The sequence below is a fragment of the Phyllostomus hastatus genome, unplaced genomic scaffold, assembly GCF_019186645.2.
Source record: "Phyllostomus hastatus isolate PE091 unplaced genomic scaffold, TTU_PhHast_1.1 phas_contig_80, whole genome shotgun sequence".
Lineage (NCBI taxonomy): Eukaryota > Metazoa > Chordata > Mammalia > Chiroptera > Phyllostomidae > Phyllostomus > Phyllostomus hastatus.
The window spans coordinates 11,369,528-11,384,659 of NW_025333960.1; the positions used below are offsets into that span (position 1 = coordinate 11,369,528).

Genomic DNA, 15,132 nt, shown 5'->3' on the forward strand with positions numbered 1-15,132 from the left:
CTCTAAAGTTTTAATGACAATAAGTGATCATTTTTATAGTTTTAAAAATTTTTGAAACAATTTTAAATTTACAAGCTACAAAAATAGAGTCCCTATGTAACTTTCACCCTGCTTCTCCTAATACAACCTGCATAACCATAGTAGTCATCAAAACGAAGGAATTAACACTGGCACAGCCCCACCAACTAAACTAGTGACTTCGTCCAGATGTTATCAGTTGTTCCTCTCATGTCCCCTTTCTTTCAAACGCAGGATCCCACGTGGCGTTCGCTCTTCTTGCCTCCTTCAGTCCGTGGCAGTTTCTGGTCTTCCCTTGTCTTTTCTGACTATGGCACTTTTGAAGAGTGCTGGGCCATCTGTGGAGCATTCCTCAGCCGGGGCTGGTCTGTTTTCTCATAATTAGGTTGAGGTTACACATTTTGGGCAGGTACATATGGAGGGGATGTATCATGAGGGCCCTCGTTAGGGTTCATGTGTCACTGCCTTCTCCTGGACATGTTAGCTGGGGTCACTCGAATAGGGTGGTGTCTGCCAGGATTTTCCACTGTAATTTTCCTTTTTAAATAATTAATGTTTGAAGAAGCAGAAATAATAAAAATTTGGATCAACATTTAAGGAATATTGAAACTTGGTAGCATCATTTGTCTGTTTAATCTAACTTAGTTTTTTTCTATTTTTTTTAAAGAAACCTTAGTTCTGCCTTTTGTACAGCTGTAGATAACCTTGGCCTTGTAGTTAGCTACCTAGCTTCCAGAATTTAACTTTTAATTTGTAGTTTATTAGAGAGAAGTTTCCATTTTTTCTTATTGCTCCTATTGTTTTTCATAAGATTTTATTTGTAAGAGCAGTTTGAGGTTCACAGCAACATAAGAAGGAACAGAGATTGTCCATGTACACCCTGCCCCCACCATCTCCCCCACAGCCAGCATCCCCACCCAGTGGTACTGTGCACAGTAGACGAGCCCACACTGATACCTCACGATCACCTGAGGTCCACAGTTTATTTAGCACTTAGTCTTTTCCCTGAGGTCTCTCTGTTCTTATGCAAAAGAGAAGCCAATTTCTTTGCTTTGTGAAGAAAGGAGCATAAAATGCAGTTGTACATGTCTTGGGCCCTCATGTTTTTCCTTTCCACTCAAAAGACGGTGTTTTCACCCTGGCTGGTGTGGCTCAGTGGATTGAGCACCAGCCTGTGAACCAAAGGGTTGCTGCTTCAATTCCCAGACAGGGCACATGTGTGGCCTGGTTGTGGGCCAGGTCTGAGTGTGGGGAGCTCAGGAGGTAACTACACACTGATATTTCTCCCCCTCTCTTTCTCCCTCCCTAAAAATAAATAAAGAAAATATTTTAAAAAGAGACAATGTCTCCCATCACCAAGTTGTCAAGGCTTCCATCCTACACACAGCAGATCCACCAACAGAGACAGTCACTTAGAGAGATGGTGGCCCACACTGAGAAAACACTGGAACAAACCCTCTGTAGGTTCTTTTGAAAAACTATATAATACTTTTCCCAAAGAGAAAGAAGACCCCATATGGCCCTTTGAGTAAGAAGAATGTATCACAAACACTTTGCAATGGTACATAATTAAATATATTTTAATGAAACTAGTTATTTTGTGTAATACTTTCAGGGCAATCATGTAGCTGCATACCAAGGCCAGTAGCATTTTTAATTGTTTGCATTAATTATCAAAACCAGGATTATAGGGGGATGGGGAGACAAAAAGAGTCTAAGACATTGCTACCAAAATATCATATGAGGACCAGTAGCATGGGTGTCATCTGGGAACTTTTTTTAGGAATGCAGATTTTCAGGCCCCTCTCAGACCTCCAAATCAGAATCAACATTTAACATAGGTGATTTGTGTGCACATTCCAGTTTGGAAGCTCTGGTCTAGGATAACCCTAAATGAAACTTGTGAAACCCTGATACAAAAGGATGTAGTACAAGTATGTATAGTCCCCAGTTTTAGTATGTGGGAAAATGTTTATCAACCTCAGGAATCATTGAAAAGACTATAGTTCAGAAATTGGACACATTTAAATGGTTGGATGGAGAACATCCAATAGATGCTTGTAAAATGAGCAGTTCCAAGAGAAGAGGGATAAAGGGAAATGGAACAGAGTGAACATCAGGGGAGAGGCAGTGAGAGGAGAGGACCCACAGGTGCGACTGGGGTGGGTGTGTACAGGCAAGCATGGGTAGAGGTGGTAGGAGGAAGCGCTGGATGGCACCAGCACAGGGTGGGGCCAATGGGGAGGCCTGGGGAGGCAAGGATGTGCAGAATAATGCAGGGTTCCCCAAGCCATGAAACTGCCCAGGTACTCAGCAGCCTCCTCAGCTGGTGTGGCCATCTTCTTTCTCCTGTACACCTCCTGTCCCCCTAACTCAGGGTGGTCTCACTACCTAAAGAGATGTTTTAAATGAGGAAAATAAGTTTTTTCTTTTTATCTACGTATTTCCCATTTCTGTTGCTCTTCACTCCTTGACATAAATCCAAATTTTATCTGGATCATGCATCTACTACCTGAAGAAGAGTTTCAGCATTTGTCCAGTGCAAGTCTGATGGACAACAACTTATCTTTTGTTAATCTAAAAAATGCTTTCTTTTTTTAAAAAATATATTTTATTAATTTTGCTATTATATAGTTGTCCCAGTTTTTACCCCTTTGCCTCCCTCTACCCCAAACCCTCATTCCCTTCAGCAATCTTCCCCTTAGTTCCTGTCCATGGGTCATGCATGTAAGTTCTTTGGCTTCTCCATTTCCTATTCTATTCTTAAACTCCCCCTATTTTGTACCTACCAATTTATACTTCTTAATCCCTCCACAATTCCCCTCAGCCTCCCGCTTCTCCCTCCCAGGTGATAACCCTCCAAATGATCTCCATATCTATGATTCTGTTCCAGCTTTGGTTGTTTACTTAGGTTTTCTTATTTTAGATTCAATTGTAGACGTGAATTTGTTGCCATGCGAATGTTCATCATTTTGATCTTCCTTTTCTTAAATAAGTCCCTTTAACATTTCATATAATAAGGGCTTGGTGATGATGAACTGCTTTAGTTTTAGCATGTCTAGGAAGCACTTTATCTGCTCTTCAATTCTAAATGAGAGCTTTGTTGGATAGAGTCATCTAGGTTGAAGGTCATTGCTTTTCATCACTTTGAATACTTCTTCCCAGTCCCTTTGAGCCTATAAAGTTCCTTTTGAGAAATTAACTAACAGTCTTATGGGAACTCCTTCGTAGGTAACTCTCTGCTTTTCTCTTGGTGCTTTTTAGATTCTTCCTTTATCTTTAACCTTTGGTATTTTAATTATGACGTGTCTTGCTGTGGTCCTCTTTGGGTGTAATTTGTTTGGTAGTCTCTGTGCTTCCTGGACTTGTATGTCTATATCCTTCACCAAATTAGTGAAGGTTGCTTTCATTATTTTCTCAAATAAGTTTTTGATTTTTTGCTCTTCCTCTTCTTCTGGCACCTCTATGATTCAGATATTGGTATGTTTGGAGATATCCTAGAGGCTCCTTAATCTGTCCTTGTTTTTCTGAATTCTTTCTTTTTCTTGTTGTTCTGATTGAATGCTTTTTTCCTTATGTTCTAAATTGTTGATTTGATTCTTGGCTTCATCCCTTCCACTGTTGGTTCCCTGTAGAGTTTTCTTTATTTCACTTAATGTAACCTTCATTTCTGCCTGAGTCTTTTTATAGTATTCCTTGAGCATCCTGATAACCAGTGCTTTGAACTCTGTGTCTCATAGGTTGCTTATCTCCACTTTGTTTAGTTCTTTTTCTGGAGTTTTGTTCTGTTCTTCATTTGGCCCATATTTCTTTGTCTCCTCAATTTGGCAGCATATCTGTATTTGTTTCTGTGTATTACATAGAACTGCTTTGACTCCCTGACTTAGTACTGTGGCCTGTTGTAGAAAAGCACACCTCTAAGTTGTATGTTGCAAAGCCTTGGGTAATCACCAGGGTGTGGCAACCCATGTCGCCACTCTGTGGCTCTATGAGTTGGGGGGAAAGGGCTCAGAGAGGAGACAATGCCACTGCCTGGCCTCTGGAGTTTTTCCCAGAGGGAAGCTGTCTCCTGGCACTCACCTTGTTGCCAGCCACTTCAATTTCTTCCTGTATACCACTGGTGCCCTTCCAGCTATTGCCCTGGTGCTGAATCCAAGAGCGGGTGAGTCTGCTTAAGTCCTAAGTCCATGTCCATTGCTGGCTGTTTAAGAGGAGTCTCCTGAGAATCCTGCAGTTTCTCCCACCTCCTTAAGCCCTACTGGTTTTTATAGCCAGAAGTTATGGGGGACTTACCTTCCTGGCACTAGAACCCTGGGCTGAGTGGTCTGTTCTGGAGCTGTGATCCCTTGCTCCCAAGGAATCCCTCCTGATTTCTATTTACCACACATGGATGTGGGACTGCCCATTCCACATTTTCCTGCCTTTCTACACCACTCCACATCTCTGCGCCTCTCCACGCATCTCTGTGTCTCCTCCTACCCATCTCCACCCCTCCTACCGATCTGGATGAATGTGGCTTCTTTAAATCCTTGGTTCTTGGACTTCCATACAATTCATATTTCTGATGAGTCTGGGTTATATTTATTTTGTAGTCTAGTTGTAATCTTTGCTATAGTTGTGTAAGGAGGTGAAGCATGTTTACCTATACCTCCATCTTGACCAGAAGTCCCTGAAAAAGGCTTTCTTTACCTTCACTGATAAAATATGTTTTTACAGATATTTTTTTCAGTGCTTGAAAGTTATTCTGTTTGCTTATGGCTTGCAGTGTTTCAAATGAGAAGTCAGTATAACTGTGATTTATATAATTCTTTGCATGTTATGTCTGTTTTCTCTGCCTGCATTTTAGATTTTTCTCCTGGTTATGGATCACATTATTTTTTCTTCTTCTCACGTCAAGTAGTTATTGTCTCTAATTAAAAAAATACTTTATTTGGAAATAACTTGTGCAAAGGTTACAGGAGTAAGAATAGTACTTAGAACACCCACCATTTACCCAGATTCACCCGTTGTTAACATTATACCATTACTTTATTATTTTTATTATTTACCTATCTAATCATAATTTTTCCTAAACTATTTGAGAATAAGTTGCATACATTATGTCCATTTATCTCTGAACATTTCAGTGTGTGTGTCTCAAGAATAAGGACATTCTCTTATGTAATCATAGTATAATTATCAAGTGCAGTAGATTTAACATTAATACTCTCCTTTTTCTAATCTACCATCTATGTTTAAATGTTTAACTGACTCAATTACATCCTTTATAGCATTTCTCCCCTCAATTACAGGCCTCCACCTAGGATCAGGTATTGCATTTTCTTGCCATGTCTCTTTAGTCTCCTTTAATTCAAAGTATTTCCTCAACATTTCTTTGTCTTACATGACACTGATGTCTTGAAAGACATAATCATTTTGCAAAAAATTAGGCCCCACCTTTGGGGTCCTTCTCTTAATTTCCCATGAGTAGATGCAGGTTATACCTTTCCAGCCAGAACACGTCATTAGTGTGTCTGTCGCAGAGCATGGCACATGGAGACCCCCAATGTCCACCAGTCCTCCCTGGTGGTGATGTTAGTTCTGATCACACAGGCCAGGTGTTGGTCAACTTCCCCAGTACGTACTCACTATTCTTTTCTTTAGTAATTAATACACAGTCTAAGGGAGACCTTAAAACCATGCAAGTATACTATTATTCTTCATCAAAATTCCCCCTTGGATTTTGTGGTCATTGATGATTCTCACCCAAACGATACTTATGCTGATGCTTGTAAAGGGAGGGTTCTCCATCTCTCATCCCCCCAATTCTTATCAGTTGGCACACAGCATTCTTCTGTGAGCAAGAACCCTCTCTCCTCCCCGTGTCTATTTATCTACCTGCTTGTTTTCTGTCTAGGCTCATGAACTTCAAATTTTCCCAGATTTGGCCACTCTGAACATATCCAGTAGTTTTTGATTCTGTGATGAATATTGTCCAGTGAATATTATTATATTGCTGAGTTTTTAGATTTTGTTGCTTTCTTTTTTGGAGTTTTTTAGTCATTTTTTAAATTAATGTTCGAATACATTGTCTCCATTTTTCCACAACCACTCCCCCCGCCCGACCCACCCCCACTTCCTTAAAGGACTTGGAGATTTGTTCTGGTTGGCAGTTATTGTAGTTTAGCATGATTGTTTCAAGGTTTCACTTAAAAATTTTGTTGGGGTGGTTCTTTTATAGCCTTTACTCTATGGACGGTATAGCACTGCTAGGAAATATTTTTCCTTCTGGGGTCTCTAGTGAACAGGCTGGGTGTTTGGCCAGGGTCTCCCCACACTCACTGCTTAGAATTCTCATGTCTCAGAGCTCTGTGTAAGTTCTGAGTTTTTCAGCTTATAGGCCACCTGTCTTTCTTTGGCCTCAAGAATTGTATTCCACACATAAGCAGCTTAGTATTCAGTAGCTATTTGAAGGCATCGCCTGTGTAGATTTCTGGAATTCTTGTTCTCAGAAGTTCCAGCCCTCTGCCCAAATTCCAGTAGGTTCCGCCTCCCCAAATTCTGACCTCTGTCTCTTCAACTCAGCAAGAACCCCCACTGTGCCGGGAAGTGTCCCCAGGCAGAAGGCCCTGTGGCCGGAGGCCTCCTCCTCCGACCCGGTTCTCCCGGTCGCAGGCTGGCACCTGCTGTTGATCAGGGCCTGAAAGCTGTTACTTGATAGATTTTGTCCCTGTTCTCTCATTGTTTCCTACAAAAGGGCAAGAATGGTGCTGGCTACTCTGAGGTGGTCAAACATGAAAGCTCTTATGCTTCCATTTACACAAATTAAAAATTTTACTGGTTAATCTGGCAACAGGCAACCCCTCCGTACATAAGAGTTCTATGACTTAGTGTTTTGTCTTTTTTTTTTTTCACTTGTACCTCAAGCTGTTTTTAGATGAATCTGAGAATCCTGGACAGAACCCAGAGCTGAGTCTTCTTTTCATGCATGTGTCCTAGGCGTGTGAACACAACACCACCGGGGACCACTGTGAGCAGTGCCTGCCTGGCTTCTACGGGCTGCCTGTCCGAGGGACGCCTGGGGACTGCCAGCTGTGTGCCTGCCCCCTCTCCTCAGCCTCCAACAAGTAAGCCTGGCCTTTGCCTGATGTGTCCAGAATTTCCATGCAGAAGTGAACTGATGCCCTTGGGACAACTCTGTGTGCAGTAAGAGTGTGGATTTTGCCCAGTGGTAACTAATAAGGATTTTAAATGGAGGACTGGATTCTCTTAAACAAAAAGAAGAAAGTTTGGTGCATCAAATTGTGTAAGGAAAGTTGTGTGATGGCAAGGACACTTGCATACTTTTTTTCTTTTGGTCTAAGGTTGGTCATTAGTTCTTTCACAAGTATATATTGTGTGCCTACCACTAGGATAGGAGCTTTAGGGGGATACAGGGATGAATAAAGCATATTCCTGGGCTTAAAAGTTTTTTATATGATGACCAAAGTATTCAGCTCATTGAAAGGGCTGAATTCATTTCATTGATTCCACAAATATTTATTGTATGTCTACTTATACTGGGTATCGTGGTAGGTACGCTGAGTATCAAACTGTTCATCCAGGGCTGCCCGCCCTGGAATCCATAGTGTGGTCAGGGCCACAGTGGAGGAATGGCCACTGCGTGGTGGGGACCTGCCGGGCTGCCAGAGTGACTCTGTGGAAGCTCTTGGTCTGAGACTTGAAGGGTGAGAAGGAATTTGGAGGCAGCAGAGCAGGGCATCCCAGGCAGGAGGACTGAGTGTGTGGAGGCGTTGTGACAGCTCAAGCACGTCCCGTTTGAGGGAGGTGGATGGTCTGGGAGCACAGGGGGGAAGGGAGGTGCTGGGGACGATCACATGCAAGGCCTCCTGTGTCATGCTGGGCCTGTGCTTCCTGCAAGCTACTTTCTCTCTCTCTCTCTCTGGTTTGCCCTTTAGCACCTCCTCCACCTTCACCCAAAGAATTCCCCCATGGGGACTTCAGTGTATGAAACAAACATGATCAGGACTACTGTGCTGAAACTGTGAATGATGTGAGGGACTCTCATCCACCCCCACACCTCCCTCCATAGGCCTCCCCAAGGCTCAGGAATAGTATGAAGGGATCCTGATGAGCAGAGGGGGTCTTTTGGGAAATGTGATTGCTGAAGTGTGTAAGCAAGCTCACTCTTGGCAAAGGTGTCCTGGGCTCTGAGGTGGGTAGACCAGTGCCAAGGAACCCAAAGGAGAGGAACTCAGAGCAGGCCTCCTGGAGGAGGTGACAGCTGAGCTGGGCATTGGGGATCAGCTGGGTGAACCCAGGCTGAGAGGGGGACAAGTGCACTCTGGGTTGAAAGGTGAGCAGGAGCAGGGAGCAGAGAGAGTGTCCAGTGCCTTTGTGGGGTGGGCTGTGAGGCCAGGGGCCTTGGATTCTGGGCTAAGGATTGAGGATCCAGTGAAAGTTTGTAAGGACAAGAGTGGTAGAAATTAAGCACTTAAACTACTTAGAAATTCTACACCTTCCACTGGAAAATTATGTTCACTTCTAATGTTTTGACAGCTTCAGCCCCAGCTGCCACCTGGATGACGCAGATGAAGTGGTCTGTGACCAGTGTGCCCTGGGATACTCCGGGACTTGGTGTGAGAGGTATACTGCATTGCTCAGCTGTTTTCCAAAAGTTGCATCTAAAAACTTACTTTAATATAATTTCTATGTGTTTATTTTTAAATAGGTAGTTAAGTGTGGTTTCAGAGTTTTGATATGTAATTATTATTTCATATGATTATAGAGAAAAGCCAGTATATCAATTTAAAAATTAATGTTGAAACTGCCTGAGAAGTTTTTGAGAATAGCATTTGAGCTCCTTGAACTAATCTGTGTTCTCATCAATAACAATAGGAATCAGCAAGGAGTCAGTATTTACTGTTCACACACTTAAATATCTCATTACACTGAGCAATTCCATAGGGGGGGATGGCTTCATTAATAGCTGTCTTCTGGATCCTGCAAGCCTGTGTTGTCTGTTCCTGCATCACATGTAAGTCTCCGTGCCGCTTCTGGCTACAGTCCATAGGACAGGGTGACATCCCTGAATGCTGGGATGCGCGTCCAGCTGGCCTGGGGCCAGCAGCACATCCCCTTGGATTGATGGCTCATTTTGGACCACTCCTCATTGTTCTCAGTGAATGAAGGAACTCTGTGAGTGCGTGAACTTGGAGTTACACTCCTTCCACAGTAAATCTTACATAACAAGAGTCAGTCTGATTGATTGACTATTCAGAGAACCCCTGGGTGGTAGAGTACTGTCTAGAGAAATGCATTTATCTGGATCCTTCTTTCCATCTTTTATGCAGATGTGCTGATGGTTACTATGGAAACCCGACAGTGCCTGGGGAATCCTGTGTTCCCTGTAACTGCAGCGGGAATGTTGACCCCTTGGAGGCCGGCCACTGTGACTCTGTCACTGGAGAGTGTCTGAGGTGCATTGGGAACACGGATGGCGCCCACTGTGAGAGGTGTGCTGACGGGTTCTACGGGGATGCTGTGACTGCTAAGAACTGCCAAAGTGAGTATATGGGATGTGAAGTCTCTGTCCATTTACTTACAACTGTTAAAAAGTGCTGCAGTACCTTTACCTGAGTGGTTCTTGTGTTAACGCTGGGTACAGAGCCAAGACCTGAGCCGTCCTTATCTACCTTATAGTTACTCACCTAAAAAAGGTGCACCCTTCATTTGAGGTAAAAGCAGGATTTTACAAAGTACAGGGTACTGCTCCCAGGGACTGCGTTGAAGGCAAGTTGTGCTCAAGGCCTGTCAGGTTTGTTATGGGGTTTCGTGAAGGAGCCGGAATGGCGAGATGTGGTGTGGGAAATCAGGGCACTCGAGCCCTGGAAATGGCAGGTCTTCGGTGGTCTGTGCCTGGCCCAACCTAGTCTGCAGGGGTCTGCATAGGTCCTTGAAATTATGGATCAGGTAGAATCACTCTGAAAAGTAAATTTTCCTATGCTTTAGTTGAAAGAATTAAGGCCTGAGGGCCAATGTAGGTACTTTTTGTACAGTTTTTGAAAGAGTGAAAGATTTAAAATGTGAGTTATACATTTTTTGGATAATTTCCTGTAAATGCAGAAGGCCTGCAATGCCATTGTAACGTGGAGACACAAGAGGGTGCTAGCGTCACAGGAAAGATATTTTTACTGGCTCACACTGAGAGATCCACCAGGTTTCACAGCCCTGGGCCAGTCCGCGGGATCTTCAGCAGGGTGGCCGCCTCGCCAGGTTATCACATCATACCTATGATACCTTGTGTTTTTATGAAGCTTCAAAGCTCATGGAATACTTTTACAACTCTCGTGTCATTTCTTTTCATCTTTACTGCAAACCTTGAGGAACTATTTCATAGTTTGTTTCTTGTCTATTAAATATCTGTTACTTCCCACACACTGTAGGAAGTACTGTAATAGGACTTGGAAATGTGTGGTTCAGGTGCATTGGGGAACTCTGCACAGTGGAGTGGAGGAGAAGCACCATGGGCAGTTCCCAGGCTTTGGAGCCTAACTATTGTAGGGTGGAGTCCAACGCTGGTTACTGATCACCGTGTGGCTTTGGGCAAATGTATTAATCTCTTTGAGCCATTACTTCCTTACACATAAAATGGGCATAATCATATGTCTATATTAAGGACTTTCTGAGAAGTCAAAGGGATAACAAATTTAAAGGTCTAGAAATTAAATACATAGTAGTTATTATAATTGCTAGTGATCCACATTATTGTTATTTTTTATTTTTCTATATCAATGTTGCCCAACAGAAATGTCAGACAAAAGTAACTTTAAATTGTTCAATAACCACATTTTAAAAAGTAAAAAGAAACAGGTGAAATACATTTTAATAATGTATTTTATTTAACTAAATATATAAAAAAGTATCGTTTTATCATGTAATCAAGTTTTAAAGTGTTAATGACATTTGTTGTCTTTTTTAATACTGGGTCTTTAAAATTCGGTGTATGTTTTATAACCCATCTCAATTAGGATGCTGAATTTTCAGAAATACTTGATCTGTATTTTAGATCACATAGAGGCAATGTTGAAGAAGTGGATTCATATGCCTGGGTTGCAAAGTTCTCTGTTGTGTAGCAAAAAGTCATTTGCCTTTAACATGTGCATCCACAGTGACAGAACTGAGGACAAAAGGGAAGATGTAAAATGGAAGGTGGGGAGCACGGCGAGGACAGACAGGATCGGGGTCCGGGTGCAAATTCTCAGCCCGGCAGTGGGGTCGGTTATGGACTGATGCTGTCCCGGCTCTCTAGTTTCTGAGCATTTATAGTGTGTATTCTTTTTTCATCTCCTCCTTCTCCATCCCAAGCTTTGATGAGATGAATGTGTTCAACTGTTTTTGGGTATTTCACTAGAAATCCTTCCAGATCTATAACAGGGTCCCTCTTCTGGGCTTCCCAGAGATCGTTTCTACACACTAACGTAATGCTATATTTTATTAGGTGAAGCCAGGTAAAAATCCCAGTGTTACTGATATGGATGTCTTATGGGGTTTCTGGGAAGAAGTTTGAATAGTCAGGGGTGCGGGACTCGGAGGAAATGGAAACCGGAGAAGTGCCAGGTCTCGCATGGCAGCCGAAGCGATGGCGTGGGTCCATCATCCAGGGCAGAATGGCACTGAGGGAGAAGAAGATGTGGGAACCCTGCCAGGCTCTAATATTATATTAAATGAGTCAAGTGGGGTTCTTAGGATAATTAAAATATATGTAAAATACCTGGAGAAAATAGTGGAGAGCTACTATTTTAAATTAGTATTATTTATAATGTGAACAATTTTTATTAATTGCTATTATAATTGTTGTTATAGAAGGATATAGAAGCTGTGTAACCTATGGCAAGTTACATATCTTTTTAAGGTTGAGATTCCATACCAAAAAAACAGAGAAAACTGGAGTACTTTCCTCCTAAGTTTGTTGCAAAGGTTAAATGAAATGTTGCCTCCAATGTGACAGGCACCAACTGACCAGCACATAGGATGATACAGGCTTTGTGATGATCACGCTTACAATGAATTTCAATTTTCCCCAGAGGAAGGGGAAGCTGTGAGTGAGGCACAGAGGGAAACAATGAGAGGGAGAAACAAAAGGGTGGGCACCTGCAAGGCTTGGTAAGAGGGAGAGAGTGATACAGGGTCCCGTCCCATAGAACGACATGGCAAGTTGAAGACTGAAAATCTGCTCACTGAATTTGCACCTGGGAGGTCCCTGGAGACTTTAAGAGGCATTGTTTAGCAGACAAGGGGCCAAGAGGGCACTGGACAGTGCCTGCGAAGGGGAAGGGAGGGAGAAAGTGAGAGGACAGGAGTGTCAGGGAGATGGAACCTTGGAGAGAAAGCTAAGGGCGTGTGTGTGTGAATATGTATGTGTGATGTTTTCAGTGGGAAGCAGTGGAGAATGATTGGATGCTGATGATTATTTTAATGAGAAATTTTTTAAAAGATGTTATTGATTTATTTTTTGAAAGAGGGGAAGGGAGGGAGAAAGAGAAGGAGAGAAACATCAGTGTGTGATTGCCTCTCATATGGCCCCCACTGGGGACCTGGCCTGCAACCCAGGCATGTGCTCTGACTGGGAATCAAACCGGTGACCCTTTGGTTCACAACCCACACTCAGTCTGCTAAGCTACACTAGGCAGGGCTGAGGATTGTTTGAAAACATAGGTTTTATTATTGTTTAGGTATGGCAGGGCTAAGAGATTAGGAGATGACTACCATAGAGAAGACAGTTTGTTTCTCACAGATGCCAGCATGGGGGGTGCCATCCAGGGGAGTTCCCAGTTGGTCAGAAAGGAAAATGTGGGCTAGAAGTTTCTGCAGGAAGGGAAGGGCAAGGCAAGGTAAACTGGTTTAGAATCAGTTGGTCTGAATAATTTCGGCAGGCTTTGGGGCACAGGGGCTGCCCCTACTTGTCTCAAGCATGACCCTGGGTGATTGGGGTAAGTGGATAGTGGGACATCAGATCCCCGTAAAGAAGGCTCTGGATTGGTCGGTTTGCATTACGAAGGATGTTGTAGCTGTTCACTTTCTGTAGTAATTGAAAAGTCCTGGGAAGGGTAGTCTCTCCAGAGTCTGCAAGGCCCCAGAAGTCAAAGCATCAGAAATACAAGAAGCATAAAGGCATGTCTGATACAAAGAGTTAGTAGAGAGTTCAATGTTTGGCTGCAGGAATGGACAGAGCAGGAACGGGCAGCAGTGAGTGGGGCCCACAGCACTCCACCGGCCTCTGCAGGAGCTGATAGCATCAGTCTGCTTACACCAGAGAACACCTCCAGTGACAGAGGGGTGCAGTGCTTGGGCTTCATCAGTCAAGGAGACAGAACTCCTTCTGGCCTCCCATTCCCAGCACCTTCCAGTGCTCTGCCCCCCACCACAGTGCGCTGCCGCACCGTGTGCTCGAGCTGCAGATAATTTGCACTTTTTTTCCTTTTACACCATTGCACCACAAGACCGAAATGGAGTATTTTCTGAGTCCAAGTGTTGGTGATATTGTGTCAGTGAGAATATTATATATTTTTAATTAAGTGCATACTGATAGCTATGGGATGGATATCAATTAAACATTTCTCAGACCCATTAAACTGCATCACTTTGAAAAGGTGGTGGATTATGTGGCTTTCATCATCAACATTATAACTGTAGATAAAACCAAAAAGTCTGGCCTGAAGGTAAGTCTATTGGAACTACAAATGACTCATTAGAGCAAGAAAATATGTTTCATTAAATTACGAAATACAGTATTTATCTAGATTGATATAACTGAGCTTTAAAATAGTAATAAACATAGACATAATTAGAGTGAGAGCAAATGGCTAAAGTGATTTTGAAATCTCCACTGCATGTTTTTGATGAAGATTATGGATATACATTGGTGGGTTATTGAAAAAATTTCAAGGAATTTATGAAACTGGTGAAATTAGTTTGCTAATTATTATTTTAATAGCTTCAGTAGTTTTATTTTCTCTGTAATGGTTTCTTCTACCAACCCTATTTCAGCTTACTCTTCAGGAAAATACTAAATATTTACAGTTACTGCAAAGCAATATATGAGTATTTCTTTTTGTTTTGTGACTTGCAACATGAATGTTTACAAGTTTTCCTTTGGGGACCAGGGGTGTCACTATGACCACCCCCAGAAGTGAACACAGAGTGTCTTTGTGTGTGTGTTAGCCTGTGGATGCCACGGGAGGGGCTCTCTCTCTGACGTCTGCCATCGTGAGACCGGACAGTGCGCCTGCAAACCACACGTGACCGGACAGCGGTGTGACCAGTGTTCGGTAAGAGGCCTACCGGTCCTTGCACATGATTAAAGTATTTGTCAGCAATGTTTGTAACTGACATCTTAACGTTGGTTCAAAGGAAATGCTAGAAAGTGCTAACACCCAAGACACGGCTCGTGTGGGCTGTGCCTCCCTATCTAGAGGATGTTTTCCATTTACAAAGGAGTAGAATGATGTCACGAACACTGTATGATTCTACAAAACATCCCATGTTTGATTGGGAAAACATTCTAATATCATCAGTCACTTGTTATACCATATTTTGGCTTCCATGATTCTGTCCCTCTGTGCAACAGCATGGCTATTATGGGCTGGACACAGGGCGTGGCTGCCTGCCCTGTAACTGCAGCCTATCGGGCTCCATGTCGGGTGACTGCACCGAAGAAGGCCAGTGTCACTGCATTCCAGGTGTATCTGGGAAAAGGTGCGACAGGTGTGCACGTGGCTTCTATGCATTCCAGGATGGTGGCTGTACAGGTAAGCTTTTAAATAAATTATTGAGACTTTATCATAATCCACAGACATTTCCTTGAGCCCTGCCTTCACCTCTAACTCTAGTAAGTTCCTTTACTTTTTCTCCTGTTAGCCTGAAATCCTGTTTCTCTTAAAGGATTTTATGCCTTTTCTCTGTTTCCCTGTTCTCGGTACATCCATAAGCTTTGGTCAGGTTCTCCTAATTGTGTGAGCTTAGATTAATTACTTGGCTTCACTTTCCTCATTTGTAAAATGGAGAAGCTAATTATAATCTCCAACCAGGAGTTATTTTTAAGGCTGTATGTAGTCTTTAACACAGCATTTGGCA

The 15,132-nt window shown here is 42.8% G+C and overlaps 1 protein-coding gene across 1 annotated transcript in view; it reads left to right on the plus strand.

Moving 5' to 3' along the window:
• Positions 1–15,132, plus strand: part of LAMA1 (laminin subunit alpha 1) — a 155,979-nt gene that overhangs the window by 72,352 nt on the left and 68,495 nt on the right. Inside the window, exons 17-21 of the mRNA XM_045850290.1 lie at positions 6,997–7,124; positions 8,557–8,643; positions 9,351–9,562; positions 14,221–14,327; positions 14,627–14,807. Of these exons, the coding sequence (XP_045706246.1) occupies positions 6,997–7,124; positions 8,557–8,643; positions 9,351–9,562; positions 14,221–14,327; positions 14,627–14,807 (715 nt within the window). The remainder of the gene's footprint in view (positions 1–6,996; positions 7,125–8,556; positions 8,644–9,350; positions 9,563–14,220; positions 14,328–14,626; positions 14,808–15,132) is intronic.